Source organism: Artemia franciscana, chromosome 8 (genome assembly GCF_032884065.1).
Source record: "Artemia franciscana chromosome 8, ASM3288406v1, whole genome shotgun sequence".
In the NCBI taxonomy this organism is placed as follows: Eukaryota; Metazoa; Arthropoda; class Branchiopoda; order Anostraca; family Artemiidae; genus Artemia; species Artemia franciscana.
In genome coordinates, this window is record NC_088870.1 from 37042343 (window position 1) to 37062066 (window position 19724).

The 19724-nt window shown below is 37.7% G+C and overlaps 1 protein-coding gene across 2 annotated transcripts in view; it reads right to left on the reverse strand.

Annotated features, from left to right (window-relative positions):
* Positions 1–19724, reverse strand: part of LOC136030373 (RING finger and SPRY domain-containing protein 1-like) — a 227843-nt gene that overhangs the window by 157002 nt on the left and 51117 nt on the right. For both annotated transcript variants that reach the window (XM_065709295.1, XM_065709296.1), the window contains exon 4: positions 1485–1670. In XM_065709295.1, coding sequence (XP_065565367.1) covers positions 1485–1670 — 186 coding nt within the window. The remainder of the gene's footprint in view (positions 1–1484; positions 1671–19724) is intronic.

Below are 19724 nucleotides of genomic sequence, written 5' to 3' on the forward strand. Positions count from 1 at the left end.
AGCGGTCATACTTTACTGGATTTAGGTCGTCACTTTAAGAGCAGCTAGGATTTGCTTAGTTAACTTTAATTACTTTGGTACTCTAATTGGTACTCTTACACTAACTTTGGTACTCTAGAATGAATGCAAACTACTAGAACAACTGGTAGTGCACAGTCACCCAGCAGCCCTTAATTAAGTACGGTAACTAAAGTCTAATTTGGCTAGTCTTAGATACCAGTTAAAGATGTAAGTTTATTTGGAGCCTTTATTTCTGACAAAGCCATATTTTTAAAGCTATTTTTCAATGTTTATAAGGTCTACGTTAGCATGCAGATTCGCACAGTAGTTCATCAAAAAAAAAACAAAAAAAAAACAACCTAAATACGCGTGCGTCACTGAAACGAAAATTTTTCCTCTGGGGCAATATTAAGCCAAAATTAGGAAAAGCGATAATATAACATATAAAAGTGATAATTTTATCTAGATAGAATAAATTTTGCATGGTAACATTAGATGGCATTGGTTTTTTACTATCATTTTCATAAACGACCTTGAGTTTCTTTTCAGTTTCCCAAAAACATTGGTTCCACTTATATGGCATTAATTCAAGTGTTAATTCTCAAGAAGCAGCCTCCGGTTTACGGTAGGAAAAAAAACTCCCTGACCATAGCTTAAACGAGGGGAATCATTTACACTGACACTATTACTTAGAGAAAAGACTATTAAATGTCAGGATATTATTATTTTTGTCATCTTGTTAAAAGTAACTAGGAAGGGGGGGGGGTATAGATATATATAGATAGATATATTTATCTCTCTATCAATCTCCTTTTCATTCACCATCATTACATGCTACATATATCCAGGAATAATTCATATGGGTAGATAAAAATGTATGGATAAAACTTCAAAAGTAGTTTTTTTTTATTTTTAGTTTCTTTGTCATTATATGATAAAAAACGAGAAAATTGTTATAAATTTTTTTGTTATAGTATATTTTACGTCTAAATTATATGTCCAAATTTTTTTGTAGCATATTTTATTCTACTTTTTTTTTTTTTTATTCTATTTTTCCAATCTAAATTCTAATTTTATTCTAATTTTATTTTTTCTAATCTTAAAATTTTATTTTTCTAATTTTATTTCCTGTAATTTATAATTTTCTAGTTTTATAAATTTTAATTTAACAAATTAATTTTTTTTATGTTTATTCTAAATTTTATTCTATCATATTATATTCTTAATTCTTTGTTATAGTATATTCTACGGCTAAATTATATTGACATGCCGGTGAGGAAATCTTTGTTTAGAATATGTTACTTTTTATATCCCATTTCATTTTTCTGCTCCCCTATCTTAGTATTAAACTTTCATTTGTGATATAGCAGAAACAAAACAAAAACTACAAAAAAAAGCAGTTATTAATCCAATAAATACTGCTAATCTAGTATAAAGTTACGTATTATTAACTAGCAACTAGAATTATGGCAAAAGGCACTTACTAAATTTGCAATCAAGTAATCTAGAGCCGAATCAGACAGAAGCACAACGCTATTGGGACCAGCCAGTCTTTCAGCTAAAGCCCCAAGGACTATGGCTATATTCTTATGTCGCCTATTTTCATGTTTTCCTGGTTTCGGACGTCGTGCGGATAACCAAAATAATTCGGGTACCCGACCAATGGAATCCTGAATTTAAAAGAAAAATGAAATTCAACACTGAAAGCTGTAAAACTTAACAGTAAATCCCACAAATAGTAATAACATAACAGCTATAAATTATAAAAAAAATTCTTATCAACAATTTTTAGAATAACGAATGGACGAATGAATGTATTTTATAACCCGTCAAAAACGCAAGACATGGCGAAGGGAGTATAGCAAAAAGGCAAACGTTCATACTGTCTCTAGCCTATAGAAGATAGGCTAGAAACAGTGCAATTAGAATATTTTAAGAGGGGGCTAGGGGTAAGTAAGCATACAAATAGTTTAGCAGTTAGGGGGGATTTATGCGTATTTTCTTTAAGAAGTCGTAGGTTAATTAACATGGTTAGGCTTTGGGAAAGAATAGTGATGCCTAGAGTGCAGGTGATAAAGGCGGCTTGTCATATAAGGGGGCTGCTTTAAAACTCAAGGATAAGACGGACCAATTAACTGGATTAGCTGAAAGGACTTTACAGGACCAGAAAATACAGGGATGTCAGGCCCAGCGCACACATTCAAATTCACTGGCTCTTTATTGTCGGTTAAATATGATTTGGAACGAGGCTTTATTTTTTAAAAGTGGGTTTGAATAAAAATGAAGTTATTAATTGAAATGAGGGCTGATAGTTTGCCACTGGGACAAAGAAGAAAGTTTATCGGGAGGGAAAGGTCAAAGGCTGGTCCATATTTTTGTCCTATGTGTGGAGGTTTAAATGAGAGTGTACATCACTAGATTTGTGAATGTGAGGAGCTGAGTGACTGGAGGTTAGAAGTGGTGGTAGGGAGGTTTTGATTGCGAGTGGTTGGTGAGAGTGTGTGTGAGAGTGTATGTAAGTGTTTTATAGAAGTCAGAGTTTGTTAAGACTCGTTTGTCTTGCGATGTATCATAGAGTTAGGATTTTTAAGGATTAATTTAGGATTTTTAAGGATTAAGTTAGGATTCGTGCAATTTCTGAATAATCACTTATTGTTTTATATATTTTTTTTTGTCATAGCCTATGGGCTTTTAGCGCAAATAAATTCTATTCATACAAAAACAGGAGTAAATATGCTCAAACTAAAAACCGAAATGAACGAGATTTTTCGAAAATGTAAGCCACTCTAAGGGTGACAAACTTCTTTCGACGACAACTTTACATGCAAGTTATCAAGCTGCACAATGGGGTCAAAGACTCCATCATACTGTTTCAATGCGGTTATTGGACCATATCAGACTGAAGACGGATCTCTGGCTCACTAGAACCTGAGTTTACCTCGTAGAAATGAAATGGTACTCTTTGCTTATCATGGATCTAGTTAGTAGCAGATATTTTATCACGGGCGAAGCAGGGTTGCGTTCTATCCCCCTTTATATAGACCTTTTTGATGGACTTTATCCCAAGGAACATGATAAAGACTACGGGAGCGTAAGGAACGAAATGGGAAGATGAAACTCTCCTAGACTTACATTATGCAGATGATTTAAGTGTACTAGATAAAACGTTAGCAAAATCAATGATTTTTTGGAGGTTTTAGGAGTTCGGAGTGAAAGAATAGGTTTGAAAAATGATGTTAAGAAGATTAAATCTCTTAGACTGGGAATAAGGGAAGCTGAATAGGTCATGTTTGGTAACGAGAAGATCGGTCAAAGGGATAATTTCATTTTCAAGGATAGTATTGATAGTAATGATAGTATGCAGAATTAAAATGTAAAAAGTAGATAGCCAATTTCTCTTTAAATCCTTTCTTACGATCTCTTCCCACCGCATTTTGGGACGACCAGCTTTTTCTTTTTTCCCTTGATGGATGGCCGGAAAGGACCATTTTTAAAAAATCTACGATTATTCATCCGCAAATTGTGTCCAGTCATCTCAACCTTTCTCTCGTTATAACCCTAGCAAGCGGAAAGCCTGATAGACCCACATTTTTTATGCAGCTGACTGTTTGAAATACGGTCGACCAAATGATGATCCGAAACCACCTGTAGACAATCCTTTCGAAAAACGTCTTATAAATCCACTTCCGTCTTCCCAAGTGCCCATGGTTCAGAGCCATACTTGATCACTATTATAACTATAGCTTTCAATATAATTTTCGTTTTCAGACTTACCTTCCAATTCTTTCAAACTTTTTTTTACCTGTGAGAAAACACCCTGAGCCCTGGCTATTCCACTTTTAACATCTTCACTGCTCCCACCTGCTTTACTAACAATACTACCAAGGTAATTGAAGCTGTCCACCTAATCAATCATTTAGTTGCGCAACGTCAACTTTTCCTCTTCACTTATTCCTAGCCTTAGTGACTTAGTCTCTTTAACATTTATTTTCAAAACTATTCTAGCACCCTGAACTCACAAAACTTCTGAAAGTTCGTTCATTTTGCTCAGACTTTCATCTAGGATGCTTAAATTATCAACAATATCTAAGTCCAGGAAAATTTTCCGCCCCATTTGATTCCGTGGTCTCCTATTGCCTTCCCTGTGCTTCTCAAGCCAAAACCCATCAAAATGATCCATATAAAACACAACCTTGCTTAACACCTGATTTAATACATAATTGACTGTTAACCTCATTTCCTACATTAACCGCAGCAATGTTATTCTCGTATATAGATATAATCACTTTAATGTATTTGTCTGGTATACGATATAAGGATAAAACCTAAAGCTCTTCTATCAACACAATCGGACGCTTGCTCATAATCTATAAAGCTGAGGACCAAAGGTGTTCGATAACTCAGGCACTTCTCAGTTATTAACCTAAGAATGAACCTTTTTTCTACCTTTTCCAAAACCGTGCTGTTCTTCTCTTAAAATCTAGTCTACAGTATCGCTCAGTCAAAAAAGTATCATATTACTAAGTAATTTGCTACCTACAGAGACCGGACTAATGCCTCGACATTTACCACACTCAATCTTATCACCTTTTTTATAGAGTGGATTGATTAGGGTTTTTATAAAATCACTGGGTAGTTTCCCTTTTTCAAAATCATATTCATCATCTTCAGTAGTGTATTTCTAACCTCAGAGCCTCCATATTTAAGAAACTCATTTACCACACTATCAGCACCTGACATTTGGGGATCAGATATCCCCAAATATCTTATGAAAACCCAAACCGGCTTCACTATCTTGCTCACATATATCAGCTTTAAGCATGAACGGCCCAAAACCTCCTCAAGCTTCGATATGTCTGTGGCACCAATAACTGGTTTTGTTTCATTGACAAAGACACAAAGACGAAAAATTGCCACACTGCGTTTTCATGGCCAATTAGGCAGGAAAAAAGAACATGCTAAAACGTTTTAATATAAATCCGAATTCTGTTCGATTCTGTTCGAACTAGCTGTTGGGGTGGCGCGAAGCGCCACCCCAACATCTAGTCTATATATATAAAATAAGTTGTATGTGTGTGTGTCGAGTGACGTCATGTTTGTGTGTCGACTGACGTCACGTTTGTTGATTGATGAAATTACACACCGGGACATCGGGACACAAATGACGACCGGGACATAGGGAATATAAATGACGACCGGGATACTCAAAGAGAAAGCGACCGGGACACAAGGAATTTCCGATTAGCAATCACCATCAACAAAGCACCGGGACACAAATGACGACCGGGACAAAGGGAATATAAATGACGACCAGGACACTCAAAGAGAAATTACAGACCGGGACACCGGAACACGAATGACGACCGGGACAAAATGACATCCGGGACACCGCGACACAGGGAATATAAATGACAACCGCGACACTCAAAGAGAAATTACAGACTGGAACATCGGGACACAAACGACGACCGGGACAAAGGGAAAAAACAACAACGGGGATGCCGAGGGGCACAGGGAGATATATAAATGACGACAGGGACACAGGGAATGTTCGATTAGCAATCACCATCAACAAAGCTCAAGGGCAATCATTAGAATAATGAGGTATAGATCTGAATACAGATTGTTTTTCCCATGGACAATTATATGTTGCATGTTCAAGAGTCGGTAAACCTGACAATCTATTTATATGCACAGACAATGGGACAGCCAAGAATGTTGTACATTCGCAAGTTTTACGTAGTTAAATATATATATATATATATATATATATATATATATATATATATATATATATATATATATATATATATATATATATATATATATATATATATATATATATATATATATATATTCACAGAAGGGACACAGGGACACAACTACAATGGCGCGTAACTAATATGGCGCGTAACGACTTGCGCGCGCGGGGCTTGGCGAGGGGGGCTCGCTTCACGACTTACGCGCGCGGGGGGGGGGGGGGGCTTGGGGGGACGCGAAGCGCCCCAACCAACTAGCTGTTGGGGTGGCGCGAATCTATATATATGAAAATAAGTTGTTTGTGTGTGTGTCGAGTGACGTCATGTTTGTGTCTCGACTGACGTCATGTTTGTCAACTGACGAAATTACAAACCGGGGCTAGGTCAACCTAACCCCATTGTCTGGGTAATGGATCTTAGGTTGTCTCTCGGGGCAAGAGTGTCAAGACTGGGGGAATGTTTTGACACGGGCAGTGAAGGGGGAATCGTGTTATTCCTCTTTTTTCTGTCCTTTTTATGGAATTGTCAAGCACAGGCAGTAAGTTTGATGTATTTTTGCGACCTATGACAAGAACTGGTGACTTTGGGGGGAGTTGGAGGGAGAAACCAGAAATCTTGGAAAACGCTTAGAATGGAGAGATCGGGATGAAACTTGTTGGGTAGAATAAGCAAATGTCGTAGATACGTGATTGACGTAACCGGAATGGATCCAATCTCTTTGGGGGAGTAAGGGTGGTCCACGTGTCTGGCACCTCTACAAATTAACTTGATAAAGTTGTTTCCCCCGATTCGACCATCCGGGGGGAAGAAAGGAGATAAAAAATTAGAAAAAAGAGGTATTTTTAACTTACGAGTGGGTGATCAGATGTTTATGAATTTTGATATTTAGAAGGACCTTGTGTCTCAGAACTCTTATTTTAAATCCCGACCGTCATTAAGCCTCTGATTTTACTTTTAAATCAATATGTTGATTCTTAGAATTTCGCTAGAGCTATTTCCATATGAGCTCTCGGCTGTTGGCTCTTCCGACCTCGTCACAGGTACCATATGAGTTCTTAGCTCTTATCTTTAGTAGCCTTTTGTCGAATTTGGAATGCACCCTATGTCAATGCGGCTTACTTAGTTGAACAGAGTAGGGAATATATATATATATATATGAATATATATATATATATAACGACCGGGAGATATAAATGACGACCGGGACACTCAAAGAGAAATTACAGACCAGGACACCAGAACACAAATGACGACCGGGACAAAATGACGACCGGGACACCGCGACACAGGGAATATAAATGACGACCGCGACATTCAAAGAGAAATTACAGACTGGGACACCGGGACACAAATGACGACCGGGACACAGGGATAAAACAACAACGGGGATGCTGAGGGGCACAGGGAGATATATAAATGACGACAGGGACACAGGGAATGTTCGAAGAGCAAACACCATCAAAAAAGCTCAAGGGCAATCATTAGAATAATGAAGTATAGATCTGAATACAGATTGTTTTTCCCATGGACAATTATATGTTGCATGTTCAAGAGTCGGTAAACCTGACAACCTATTTATATGCACAGACAATGGGACAGCCAAGAATGTTGTACATTCGCAAGTTTTACGTAGTTAAATATATATATATATATATCTATATATATAAAAATAAGTTGTCTGTCTGTGGATGTGTGGATGGATGTGTGGATGGATGTGTCAGGTGACGTCACCTGAAAAAACTGGATCAGGTGACGTCAAAACTGAAAAAACTAAAAAAGGCAAAAACTACAAAAAAAACTAAAAACTAATAAAAAAAATAAAAAAGCTAAAAAACTAAAAAAACTAAAAAAGGCAAAAACTACAAAAAAAAACTAAAAAACTAAAAAAAAAAAACTGAAAAAACTAAAAAAAGGCAAAAACTACAAAAAAAACTAAAAACTAATAAAAAAAGTAAAAAAGCTAAAAAACTAAAAAAACTAAAAAAACTAAAAAAAGGTAAAAAACTAAAAAAAATAAAAAATAAAAAAAAACTAAAAAAAAGGAAAAAACTGAAAAATAAGCTAAAATAAAGGTAAAAACCAATAAAAAACTAAAAAGAAAAAAAGGAAAAACTAAAAAAAATTTTCATCTAAAAAACTAAAAAAAACTAAAAAAGGTAAAAACTAAAAGAACTAAAAAAGAAAAAAAATAAATGACGAAACTCAAAGAGAAAGCGACCAGGACAAAAGGAATGTTCGATTAGCAATCAACAAAGCACCGGGAAGCACTGTAAAAAACGAATGTATATACAGACCGGTACACCGGGATACAAATGACGACCGGGACACAGGGAATATAAATAACGACCGGGACACAGGGACACAACTACAACGGGGACACCGGGGGAAACAGGGGGATATAAATGACGACCGGGACAAAAAAAACTAAAAAGAAATAAAAACTAAAACTAATAAAAAAAACTAAAAAATCTAAAAATCTAAATAAGCTAAAAAAGAAAAAAAAAGGAAAAAAATAAAGGAGAAAAACAAAACTAAAAACGAATGTATATACAGACCGGGACACCGGGATACAAATGATGACCGGGACCCGGGACACAGGGAATATAAATGACGACCGGGACACAGGGACACAACTACAACGGGGACACCGGGGGAAACAGGGGGATAACCTGACAATCTATTTATATGCAAAGACAATGGGACAGCAAAGAATGTTGTATATTCGCAAGTTTTACGTAGTTAAAACCATATATATATATATATATCTATATTCACAGGTGGGACATAGGGACACAACTACAATGGCGCGTAACTATTATGGCGCGTAACGACTTACGCGCGCGGGGGGGCTTGGGGGGGGCGCGAAGCGCCCCCACCAACTAGGTGTTGGGGTGGCGCGAAGCGCCACCCCAACAGCTAGTATATATATATATATATATATATATAATATATATATATATATATATATATATATATTCACAGGTGGGACACAGGGACACAACTACAATGGCGCGTAACTAATATGGCGCGTAACGACTTGCGCGCGCGGGGGGCGCGAAGCGCCCCCACCAACTAGGTGTTGGGGTAGCACGAATCTATCTATATATATAAAAATAAGTTGTCTATCTGTGTGTCAGGTGACGTCATGTTTCTGTGTCGACTGACGTCATGAAGTTAGTTGTCGTCATTTTTGCTATGACGGTGACGTCATTAAAGATATTTAAGACATATATGTTCACGTAGAAATCTATTAATGTTTAAATTTAAAATGACTGATGAACTTACAATGCAAAAGCCGATGAAGATGCTCAAAGAGTCTATGCCAAAAAACTTGCTGCTGATAGAGAAAGTCAGAAAAGAAAGCGTGCCGAGGAATCAAAAGAACAGCAAGGAAACAGGCTTGAGGCTAAAGAACGCAAAACCGCGCAGTTAGATGAAGATCCACATGGACAGCGAGAGTCAAAACATATCAAAACTGAAAATGATAGCGATGATGATTGGGTTTGGGATTTTGACTTGGATAAGGTCATCAATGCCTACCAGATTTTAGTTAAAAAACAAAGGTTCGGCGATATGTATTTCATAGTGAAGCTGAAAAATAAAGAAGAAAAAGAAAACTGAAAAAAGAAAAAATGTAAAAAACTAAAAAATACTAAAAAGAAAAAACACTCAAAGAGAAATTACAGACCGGGACAAAAATGACGACCGGGACAGAGGGAATATAAATGACGACCAGGACACAGGTATTTAAGAATATCGTTCAAAGACAAAAAGCCGATGAAGATGCTCAAAGAGTCTATGCCAAAAAACTTGCTGCTGATAGAGAAAGTCAGAAAAGAAAGCGTGCCGAGGAATCAAAAGAACAGGAAGGAAACAGGCTTGAGGCTGATAGAGAAAGAAAGAACAGAAAGCGTGCCGAGGAACTACCAGAGCAATGCGAAAGCAGACTTGCTGCTAAAAGAGAAAGTGAAAAAAGAAGGCGTGCCGAGGAATCACAAAAACAGCAACAAATATGCGTGTCCGATTGCAAAACGATGACTCTGTTCAAACATTTTCAGATCAATTGCTGGCAATAGGAAACGGAAAGCTCCCAGTAGACTCAATTTCAGAACGTATACAACTACCTGCTGATTTCTGCAATTTAGTGACGTCCAAAAATGAATTGATTGAAAAAGTATTTCCGAATATTCAAAAAAATTATAAAAATAATAAATGGCTAAGTGAAAGAGCGATTCTCGCACCCAAAAATATAGACGTCCACGAAATCAACAATATTGTTTTGACCAAGATTCGAGACCAGGCAGTCCTTTACAAGTCAGTCGACACAGTTTTGGAACCAAATGAAGCGGTTAATTATCCATCTGAATTTTTAAATTCCATAGATCTTTCAGGGTTTCCACCACACGTGCTACAACTAAAAATAGGCTTACCAATAATACTTTTAAGAAATATCAACCCACCAAAGCTTTGCAATGGCACGCGACTTGCCGTAAAAAAAAACAATGGAAAACCTAATAGAGGCCACAATCTTGACAGGGCCTTTTGAGGATGAGGCTGTTCTTATTCCTCGCATTCCCATGATTCCAACGGATCTGCCTTTTCATTTTAAAAGATTGCAATTCCCAATTCGATTAGAATTTGCAATCATCATTAACAAAGCTCAAGGTCAATCATTAGAAAAATGTGGTATAGATCTTAATACTGATTGTTTTTCCCATGGACAATTGTACGTTGCATGTTCGAGGGTCGGTAAACCTGACAATCTATTTATATGCAGCAACAATTGGACAGCGAAGAATGTTGTATATTCGCAAGTTTTACGCAGTTAATTTGTATTGTATCTATATATCTATCTATCTATATAAAAACGAGTTGTGTGTATACATGTTTGTTTGTTTGTAAAAAGAGCGTTTGCATATGACGTCATTATTAGTACATACGGCTTTGTATATGCACAGACAATGGGAAAGCCAAGAATGTTGTATATTCGCAATTTTTACGTAGTTTAACTCCTGCAGACGAAATGAATGCTTGCCTGAAAAATTCTAATTTATGGGCACACGTAAAAATATTAAAATTAACTACAAATATGCGTGTCCGATTGCAAAACGATGACTCTGGTCAAACATTTTCAGATCAATTGCTGGCAATTGGAAACGGAAAGCTCCCAGTAGTGGGAAAGCCAAAAATGTTGTATATTCGCAATTTTTACGTAGTTTGAAACACATATATAAATCTATCTATATTCACAGGTGGGACACAGGGACACAACTACAATGGCGCGTAACTAATATGGCACGTAACGACTTACGCGTGCGGGGGGGCTTGGGGGGCGCGAAGCGCCCCACCAACTAGGTGTTGCTAGTATATAGAAAACTAGGTTACTAGTTTTATATGTTACTAGCTAGGTTACTAGCTAGTATATGAAAATAAGTTGTCTGTGTGTGTGTCGAGTGACGTCATGTTTGTGTCTCGACTGACGTCATGTTTGTCAACTGACGAAATTACAAACCGGGGCATTGGGACACAAATGACGACCAGGACACCGGGACATAGGGAATATAAATAACGACCGGGACACTCAAAGAGAAATTAGAGACCGGGACACCGGAACACAAATGACGACCGGGACAAATTAGCAATCACCATCAACAAAGCTCAAGGGCAATTATTAGAATAATGAGGTATAGATCTGAATACAGATTGTTTTGTCCCATGGACAATTATGTCTTACATGCTCAAGATTCGGTAAACCTGAAAATCTATTTATAGGCACAGACAATGGGACAGCCAAGAATGTTGTATATTCGCAACTTTTACGCAGTTAAAAATATATATATACTAGCTGTTGGGGTGGCGCTTTGCGCCACCCCAACACCTAGTTGGTGGGGGCGCTTCGCCCCCCCAAGCCCCCCGCACGCGTAAGTCGTTAAACGCCATATTAGTTACGCGCCATTGTAGTTGTGTCCCTGTGTCCCACCTGTAAATATAGATAGATATATATATATATATATATATATATATATATATATATATATATATATTTTTAACTACGTAAAACTTGCGAATATACAACATTCATGGCTGTCCCATTGTCTGTGTATATAAATAGATTGTCTGGTTTACCGACTCTTGAACATGCAACATATAATGGTTCATGGGAAAAACAATCTGTATTCAGATCTATACCTCATTAGTCTAATGATTGCCCTTGAGCTTTGTTTATGGTGATTGCTAATCGAACATTCCCTGTATCCCCGTCGTCATTTATATATCCCCCTGTGCCCCCCGGCGTCCCCGTTGCTGTTGTTTCCCTGTGTCCCGGTCGTCATTTGTGTCCCGGTGTCCCAGTCTGTAATTTCTCTTTGAGTGTCGCGGTCGTCATTTCTATTCCCTGTGTCCCGGTGTCCCGGTCGTCATTTTTGTCCCGGTCGTCATTTGTGTTCCGGTGTCCCGGTCTGTAATTTCTCTTTGAGTATCCTGGTCGTCATATCTATTCCCTGTGTCCCGGTCGGCATTTGTGTCCCGGTGCTTTGTTGATGGTGATTGCTAATCGAACATTCCTTTTGTCCTGGTCGCTTTCTCTTTGAGTGTCCCGGTCTTCATTTATATTCCCTATGTCTCGGTGTCCCGGTCGTCATTTGTGTCCCGATGTCCCGGTCTGTAATTTCGTCAGTCGACAAATATGACGTCAGTCGACACACAAACATGACGTCACTCAATAGACAAACAGACAACTTATTTTTATATATATACTAGCTGTTGGGATATATATTAAGCCCCCCCCCCCCCCCGCGAGCATAAATCGTTACGCGCCATTGTAGTTGTGTCCCTATGTCCCACCTGTGATATATATATATATATATATATATATATATATATATATATATATATATATATATATATATATATATATATATATATATATATATATATATATATATATATATATATATATATATATATATATATATGTTTTTAATTACGTAAAACTTGCGAATATACAACATTCTTTGCTGTCCCATTGTCTGTGCATATAAATAGATTGTCAGGTTTACCGACTCTTGAACATGCAACATATAATGGTCCATGGTAAAACAATCCGTATTCAGATCTATACATCATGATTCTAATGATTGCCCTTGAGCTTTGTTGATGGTAATTGCTAATCGACCATTCCCTGTGTCGCCGTCGTCATTTGTATATCCCCCTGTGCCCCCCGGCGTCCCCGTTGTAGTTGTGTCCCTGTGTCCCGGTCGTCATTTATATTCCCTGTGTCCCGGTCGTCATTTGTGTCCCGGTGTCCCAGTCTGTGATTTCTCTTTGAGTGTCCCGGGCGTCATTTATATTTCTTGTGTCCCGGTGTCCCGGTCGTCATTTGAATCTCGGTATCCCGGTCTGTATATACATTCGTTTATGAATTGGTCTTTTTTTAGTTTTTAGTTTTTTACCTTTTTTTTAGTTTTTTTAGTTATACCTCATGATTCTAATGATTGCCCTTGAGCATTGTTGATGGTGATTGCTAATCGAACATTCCCTGTGTCCCCGTCGTCATTTATATATCCCCCTGTGCCCCCCGGCGTCCCCGTTGTAGTTGTGTCCCTGTGTCCCGGTCGTCATTTATATTCCCTGTGTCCCGGTCGTCATTTGTATCCCGGTGTCCCGGTCTGTATATACATTCGTTTTTGAAATGGTATATGATGAAATAAATTTTTATATTTTTCCCCTTTTTTTTAGTTTTTTTATTTTTATTTTTTTTAGTTTTGTTTTTCTCCTTTATTTTTCTTTATTTTTCTTTTTTTTTCTTTTTTTTTCTTTTCTAGTTTTTTAGCTTTTTTAGTTTTTTTACTAGTTTTTAGTTTTTTTTTCTTTTTAGTTTTTTTGTAGTTTTTACCTTTTTTTAGTTTTTTTGTTTTTTTTACTTATGTCCTGGTCGTCATTTATACTCCCTGTGTCCCGGTCGTCATTTGTGTCCCAGGGCTTTGTTGATGGTGATTGCTAATCGAACATTCCTTGTGTCCCAGTCGCTTTCTCTTTGAGTGTCCCGGTCGTCATTTATATTCCCTACTAGCTGTTGGGGTGGCGCTTGGCGCCACCCCAACACCTAGTTGGTGGGGCGCTTCGCGCCCCCCCAAGCCTCCCACGCGCGTTAGTCCTTACGCGCCATATTAGTTACGCGCCATTGTAGTTGTGTCCCTGTGTCCCACCTGTGAATATAGATAGATTTATATATGTGTTTCAAACTACGTAAAACTTGCGAATATACAACATTCTTGGCTTTCCCATTGTCTGTGCATATACAAAGCCTTATGTACTAATAATGACGTCATATACAAACGCTCTTTTTACAAACAAACAAACAGGCATACACACAACTCGTTTTTATATAGATAGATAGATAGATAGATACAATACAAATTAACTGCGTAAAACTTGCGAATATACAACATTCTTCGCTGTCCAATTGTCGCTGCATATAAATAGATTGTCAGGTTTACCGACCCTCGAACATGCAACGTACAATTGTCCATGGGAAAAACAATCAGTATTAAGATCTTTACCACATTTTTCTAATGATTGACCTTGAGCTTTGTTAATGGTGATTGCAAATGCTAATCGAATTGGGAATTGCAATCTTTTAAATTAAAAAGGCAGATCCGTTGGAATCATGGGAATGCGAGGAATAAGAACAGCCTCACCCTCAAAAGGCCCTGTCAAGATTGTGGCCTCTATTAGGTTTTCAATTGTTTTTTTTACGGCAAGCCGGGTGCCATTGCAAAGCTTTGGTGGGTTGATATTTCTTAAAAATATTATTGGTACGCCTATTGTCAGCTGTAGCACGTGTGGTGGAAACCCTGAAAGATCCACGGAATTTAAAAATTCAGATGGATAATTAACCGCTTCATTTGGTTCCAAAACTGTGTCGACTGACTTGTAAAGGACTGCCTGGTCTCGAATCTTGGTCAAAACAATATTGTTGATTTCGTGGACGTCTATATTTTTGGGTGCGAGAATCGCTCTTTCACCTAACCCTTTATTATTTTTATAATTGTTTAGAATATTCGGAAATACTTTTTCAATCAATTCATTTTTGGACGTCACTAAATTACGGAAATCAGCAGGTAGTTGTATACGTCCTGAAATTGAGTCTACTGGGAGCTTTCCGTTTCCAATTGCCAGCTATTGATATGAAAATGTTTGACCAGAGTCATCGTTTTGCAATTGGACACGCATATTTGTAGTTAATTTTAATGTTTTTACGTGTGCCCATAAATTAGAATTTTTCAGGCAAGCATTCATTTCGTCTGCAAGAGTTGATCTAGGTATTATAGGTAATGTTTGCCTGAAATCTCCCGCAAGCAATATTAATGTGCTGCCAAAGGGTTTCGACTTCCCTCGCAAATCTTTCAAGCATTGATCCAGAGCCTTGAGCGATTTTTTGTGTGCCATTGTGCACTCATCCCAAATAATAAGTTTGCATTGCTGCAATACTTTACCCATCCCAGATAATTTGGAAATACTGCACGTGGGAGTTTCTGTAGAATGCAAATTCAGAGGCAATTTCAAAGTGGAATGAGCAGTTTTTCCACCAGGCAGCAACGTTGCGGCTATTCCGGACGACGCAATTGCCAACGCTATATCATTTTTTGATCGAATTGATGCCAACAGTTTCAAAAAGAAAATTTCTCCAACGTTGTTATCGACACAAGGCTTTATAGTATCATAAATGTCTTTTTGTTCCGACGTTAACTTGGAAACGTTATTTTGTACATACGACAATAGATCACTCGTACTGTAACTTTGTTCACGATCCAATTCTACACATGTTGAAACAGCAGCAATACGGTTAGGTGAAGGCATTCCCAAATCCTGAAGAGGTTTGTTTGCCATACGTACGCACAAATCTTCTATAATAACTAAAGTGTAGTTATAAATTTCTGATGTAAAATCAAAAGTCATATCTGACGTCTCTAACTGTTTTCGATGGAGTATATCTTCGGACATTTTTGACTTATATTTTTCCCATAACTCTGTAGGAGCTGATGGAGAGCAAGTTGTTAAAATGATGCCAAACAATGCACGAATTTGAATTGGAGTTGACGTTTCGCACGCGTCATTGATGCAGTTATCCCAGTGTTGGTCATTCTCCAATAAATTCAGAGCTTGGCATGCACTACGGTAAGTGTCATGTATAGTACCGTTTACAGTTCTCAAATACTCAAAGGATGTCGGACCGGGTACATTCACCAAAAGCAGCATTGATCCAGAGCCTTGAGCGATTTTTTGTGTGCCATTGTGCACTCATCCCAAATAATAAGTTTGCATTGCTGCAATACTTTACCCATCCCAGATAATTTGGAAATACTGCACGTGGGAGTTTCTGTAGAATGTAAATTCAGAGGCAATTTCAAAGCAGAATGAGCAGTTATTCCACCAGGCAACAATGTTGCGGCTATTCCGGAAGACGCAATTGCCAACGGTATATCATTTTTTGATCGAATTGATGCCAGAATCAGTTTTATCACAAACGTTTTACCAGTACCTCCTGGCGCATCCAAAAAGAAAATTTCTCCAACGTTGTTATCGACACAATGCATTATCGTATCATAAATGTCTTTTTGTTCCGACGTTAACTTGGAAATGTTATTTTGTACATACGACAATAGATCACTCGTACTGTAACTTTGTTCATGATCCAATTCTACACATGTTGAAACAGCAGCGATACGGTTAGGTGAAGGCATTCCCAAATCCTGAAGAGGTTTGTTTGCCATACGTACGCACAAATCTTCTATAATAACTAAAGTGTAGTTATAAATTTCTGATGTAAAATCAAAAGTCATATCTGACGTCTCTAACTGTTTTCGATGGAGTATATCTTCGGACATTTTTGACTTATATTTTTCCCATAACTCTGTAGGAGCTGATGGAGAGCAAGTTGTTAAATGATGCCAAACAATGCACGAATTTGACTTGGAGTTGACGTTTCGCACGCGTCATTGATGCAGTTATCCCAGTGTTGGTCATTCTCCAATAAATTCAGAGCTTGGCATGCACTACGGTAAGTGTCATGTATAGTACCGTTTACAGTTCTCAAATACTCAAAGGATGTCGGACAAGGTATATTCACAAAAAGCAGGCGTAGAAAGAAGCATTCATGTTGATTGGGGTGAATGGTGTAGAGCCTTCCTATCGTGGTATCTTTGAAGATGGTAGGTTGGCCGTCGACTGACTTACCCTGTTTTCGACGTTCAAATACTTTATTTTTAGTATTCCACGTGTAATACGAAGGCACTTCAGTATACAGCAGTTTTTTTGCAAAAGAATCATTTTTGCAAAGCGAAAAGAAACCGGTTAACTTTGTATCCGGTGGATTCAGGGCTCTTTGTTGCACGTTGGTTTCCAAGAAATAAACACGTTGACCATTCTGTAAATGTACCGCTAAATGAACAACAGCTGGACTACGTTCATGTATCGGAAATGAAAGAATCGACATTTTCATCAGGTATTTGAGCGGAAATCACATCATCAATTTCGTTCGAAGTAATTTTTTTATGTAGCCAGATTAGTATATGTGCGTGTGGCAAACCTCGTTTTTGCCATTCCACTGAGTACATCCAGCATCGCACTGACCCAAACACTTCAAAATTTACTATGTAGTTTATCAGTGATTTCAACTTTTGCCGGAAGACACGGGCCGTAAGTTCATGTCTATGAACCGCCGATTGTCCTTGAAGTAAAAGCTGCAGTATCTCGTCCCAAGATTGATTACATGTAAATGTAATAAATAAATCTGGACGACCATAGAGACGAACATACGCAATAGCATCTTGAGCATATTCATGCATATGACGGGGACTGCCAGCATATGACGAAGGTAAAATTGTTAATCTTCCAACGTTTGTGGTATTACCGTCATTTATAACTGCATCTCGCAAATGAATGTATTGTTCAGAGCGGAGCTTGGTCTGATTCAGGCGGATATATAGCAAACGTTCTGATTCAATTTTAGCATACATATCAACGACAAATTGGTGAAACAATTGACGGCACTTTAAAATATAATTTTCTTCATCCTGCCGAATCATTAGTCTATAGGAATAATAATGCATTGCACTGCATTTCTTATTCATTTCTTTGTTAGTGGCTGGATTCGTCAATTTAATATTAAAGTGATAGCCGTCGGCTCCATCCCAAAAAATGATAGGATTTTGTAGGGCATCGTAGCATCGATGAGTTTCAGCAATTCTTAACAACTGAGCGTTTCGCTTATGAAGAATAATATCTCGAGGTAAAAACTGATCACCGACCATAACGATTGCCACTTCGTCGATAGTTGGAGCATTGTATCTACGCACATGTTGGCCAGGAGGCGTTTTGTCAGCGAAAATAACAATTTTATTCGTATCAGTAGGCATCAAATCGATGGCTGTTTTGAACAGACGCACTAAATTATTATTTTCGTGGAAAAGATGTTACAATTGGGAAACGATTGTCCTTTCAACGTTGGGAGAAATTTCGCAACGTGCATTCAATTCAGAATTTCTATCACTGATGAAGTACAATTGTAAAAATTTAGGATTCTCGCCTGAGAATGGTAGAAGGGACCCTGCTCTATGATAAATTTGCCCTTTTACTTTGAAAGTAGACATAAATTGATCTGGATTTTCAATTTGGGCTCCAAACGACATCATTTGGAAACATGAGTTATATTTTCTGATTTGTGACAAAAACGATTAGATTCTGACGTAGTTCCAGTAAGGAAAGTCATAATGGCTCTGGTGGTGCAGCCAATAGAGGAAGTTTAACTTTTCCTGATGCGCAACACATTCCCATTGTTTCACCATTGAATTTCCAGGCCTTGCAATAGGGACAAATTTTAGACATAGTCCCGATTTGAACACATCTACTCAAGCTATAATCATCGACTGGGCTGTACCTGAATGCCAGGCGATAACTTTCAGGTTGCTCTGAATCCTCGGCACGCTTTCTTTTCTTACTTTCTCTATCAGCAGCAAGCCTGATTTCTTGCTGTTCTTGTGATTCCCCGGCACACCTTCTTTTTTCACTTTCTCTTTTAGCAGCAAGTCTGGTTTCATGTTGCTCTGGTAGTTCCTCGGCATACCTTCTTTTTTCAGTTTCTCTTTTAGCAGCAAGTCTGGTTTCATGTTGCTCTGGTAGTTCCTCGGCACGCCTTCTTTTTTCACTTTCTCTTTTAGCAGCAAGTCTGGTTTCGCGTTGCTCTGGTAGTTCCTCGGCACGCTTTCTGTTCTTTCTTTCTCTATCAGCCTCAAGCCTGTTTCCTTGCTGTTCTTTTGATTCCTCGGCACGCTTTCTTTTCTTACTTTCTCTATCAGCCTCAAGCCTGTTTCCTTGCTGTTCTTTTGATTCCTCGGCACGCTTTCCTTTCTTACTTTCTCTATCAGCAGCAAGTTTTTTGGCATAGACTCTTTGAGCATCTTCCTCAGCTGTTGCCATTGTAAGTTCATCAGTCATTTTACAGTTAAACATTAATAGATTTCTACGTGAACGCATGTCTTAAATATCTTTAATGACATCACCGTCATAACAAAAATGACGACAACTAACTTCATGACGTCAGTCAACACACAAACATGACGTCACCCGACAGACAGACCCACACATCTACAGACAACTTATTTTTATATATATAGAAGATAGATAGATAGATGTGCCGGTGTCCTGGTCGTCATTTGTGTCCCGGTGTCCCGGTCTGTAATTTCGTCAGTCGAAAACATGACGTCAGTCAACACACAAACATGACGTCACCCGAAAGACCCACACACACACTGACAACTTATTTTTATACATATATAGCTATATATATATATATATATATATATATATATATATATATATATATATATATATATATATATATATATATATATATATATATATATATATATATATATATATATATACATATATCTATATTCACAG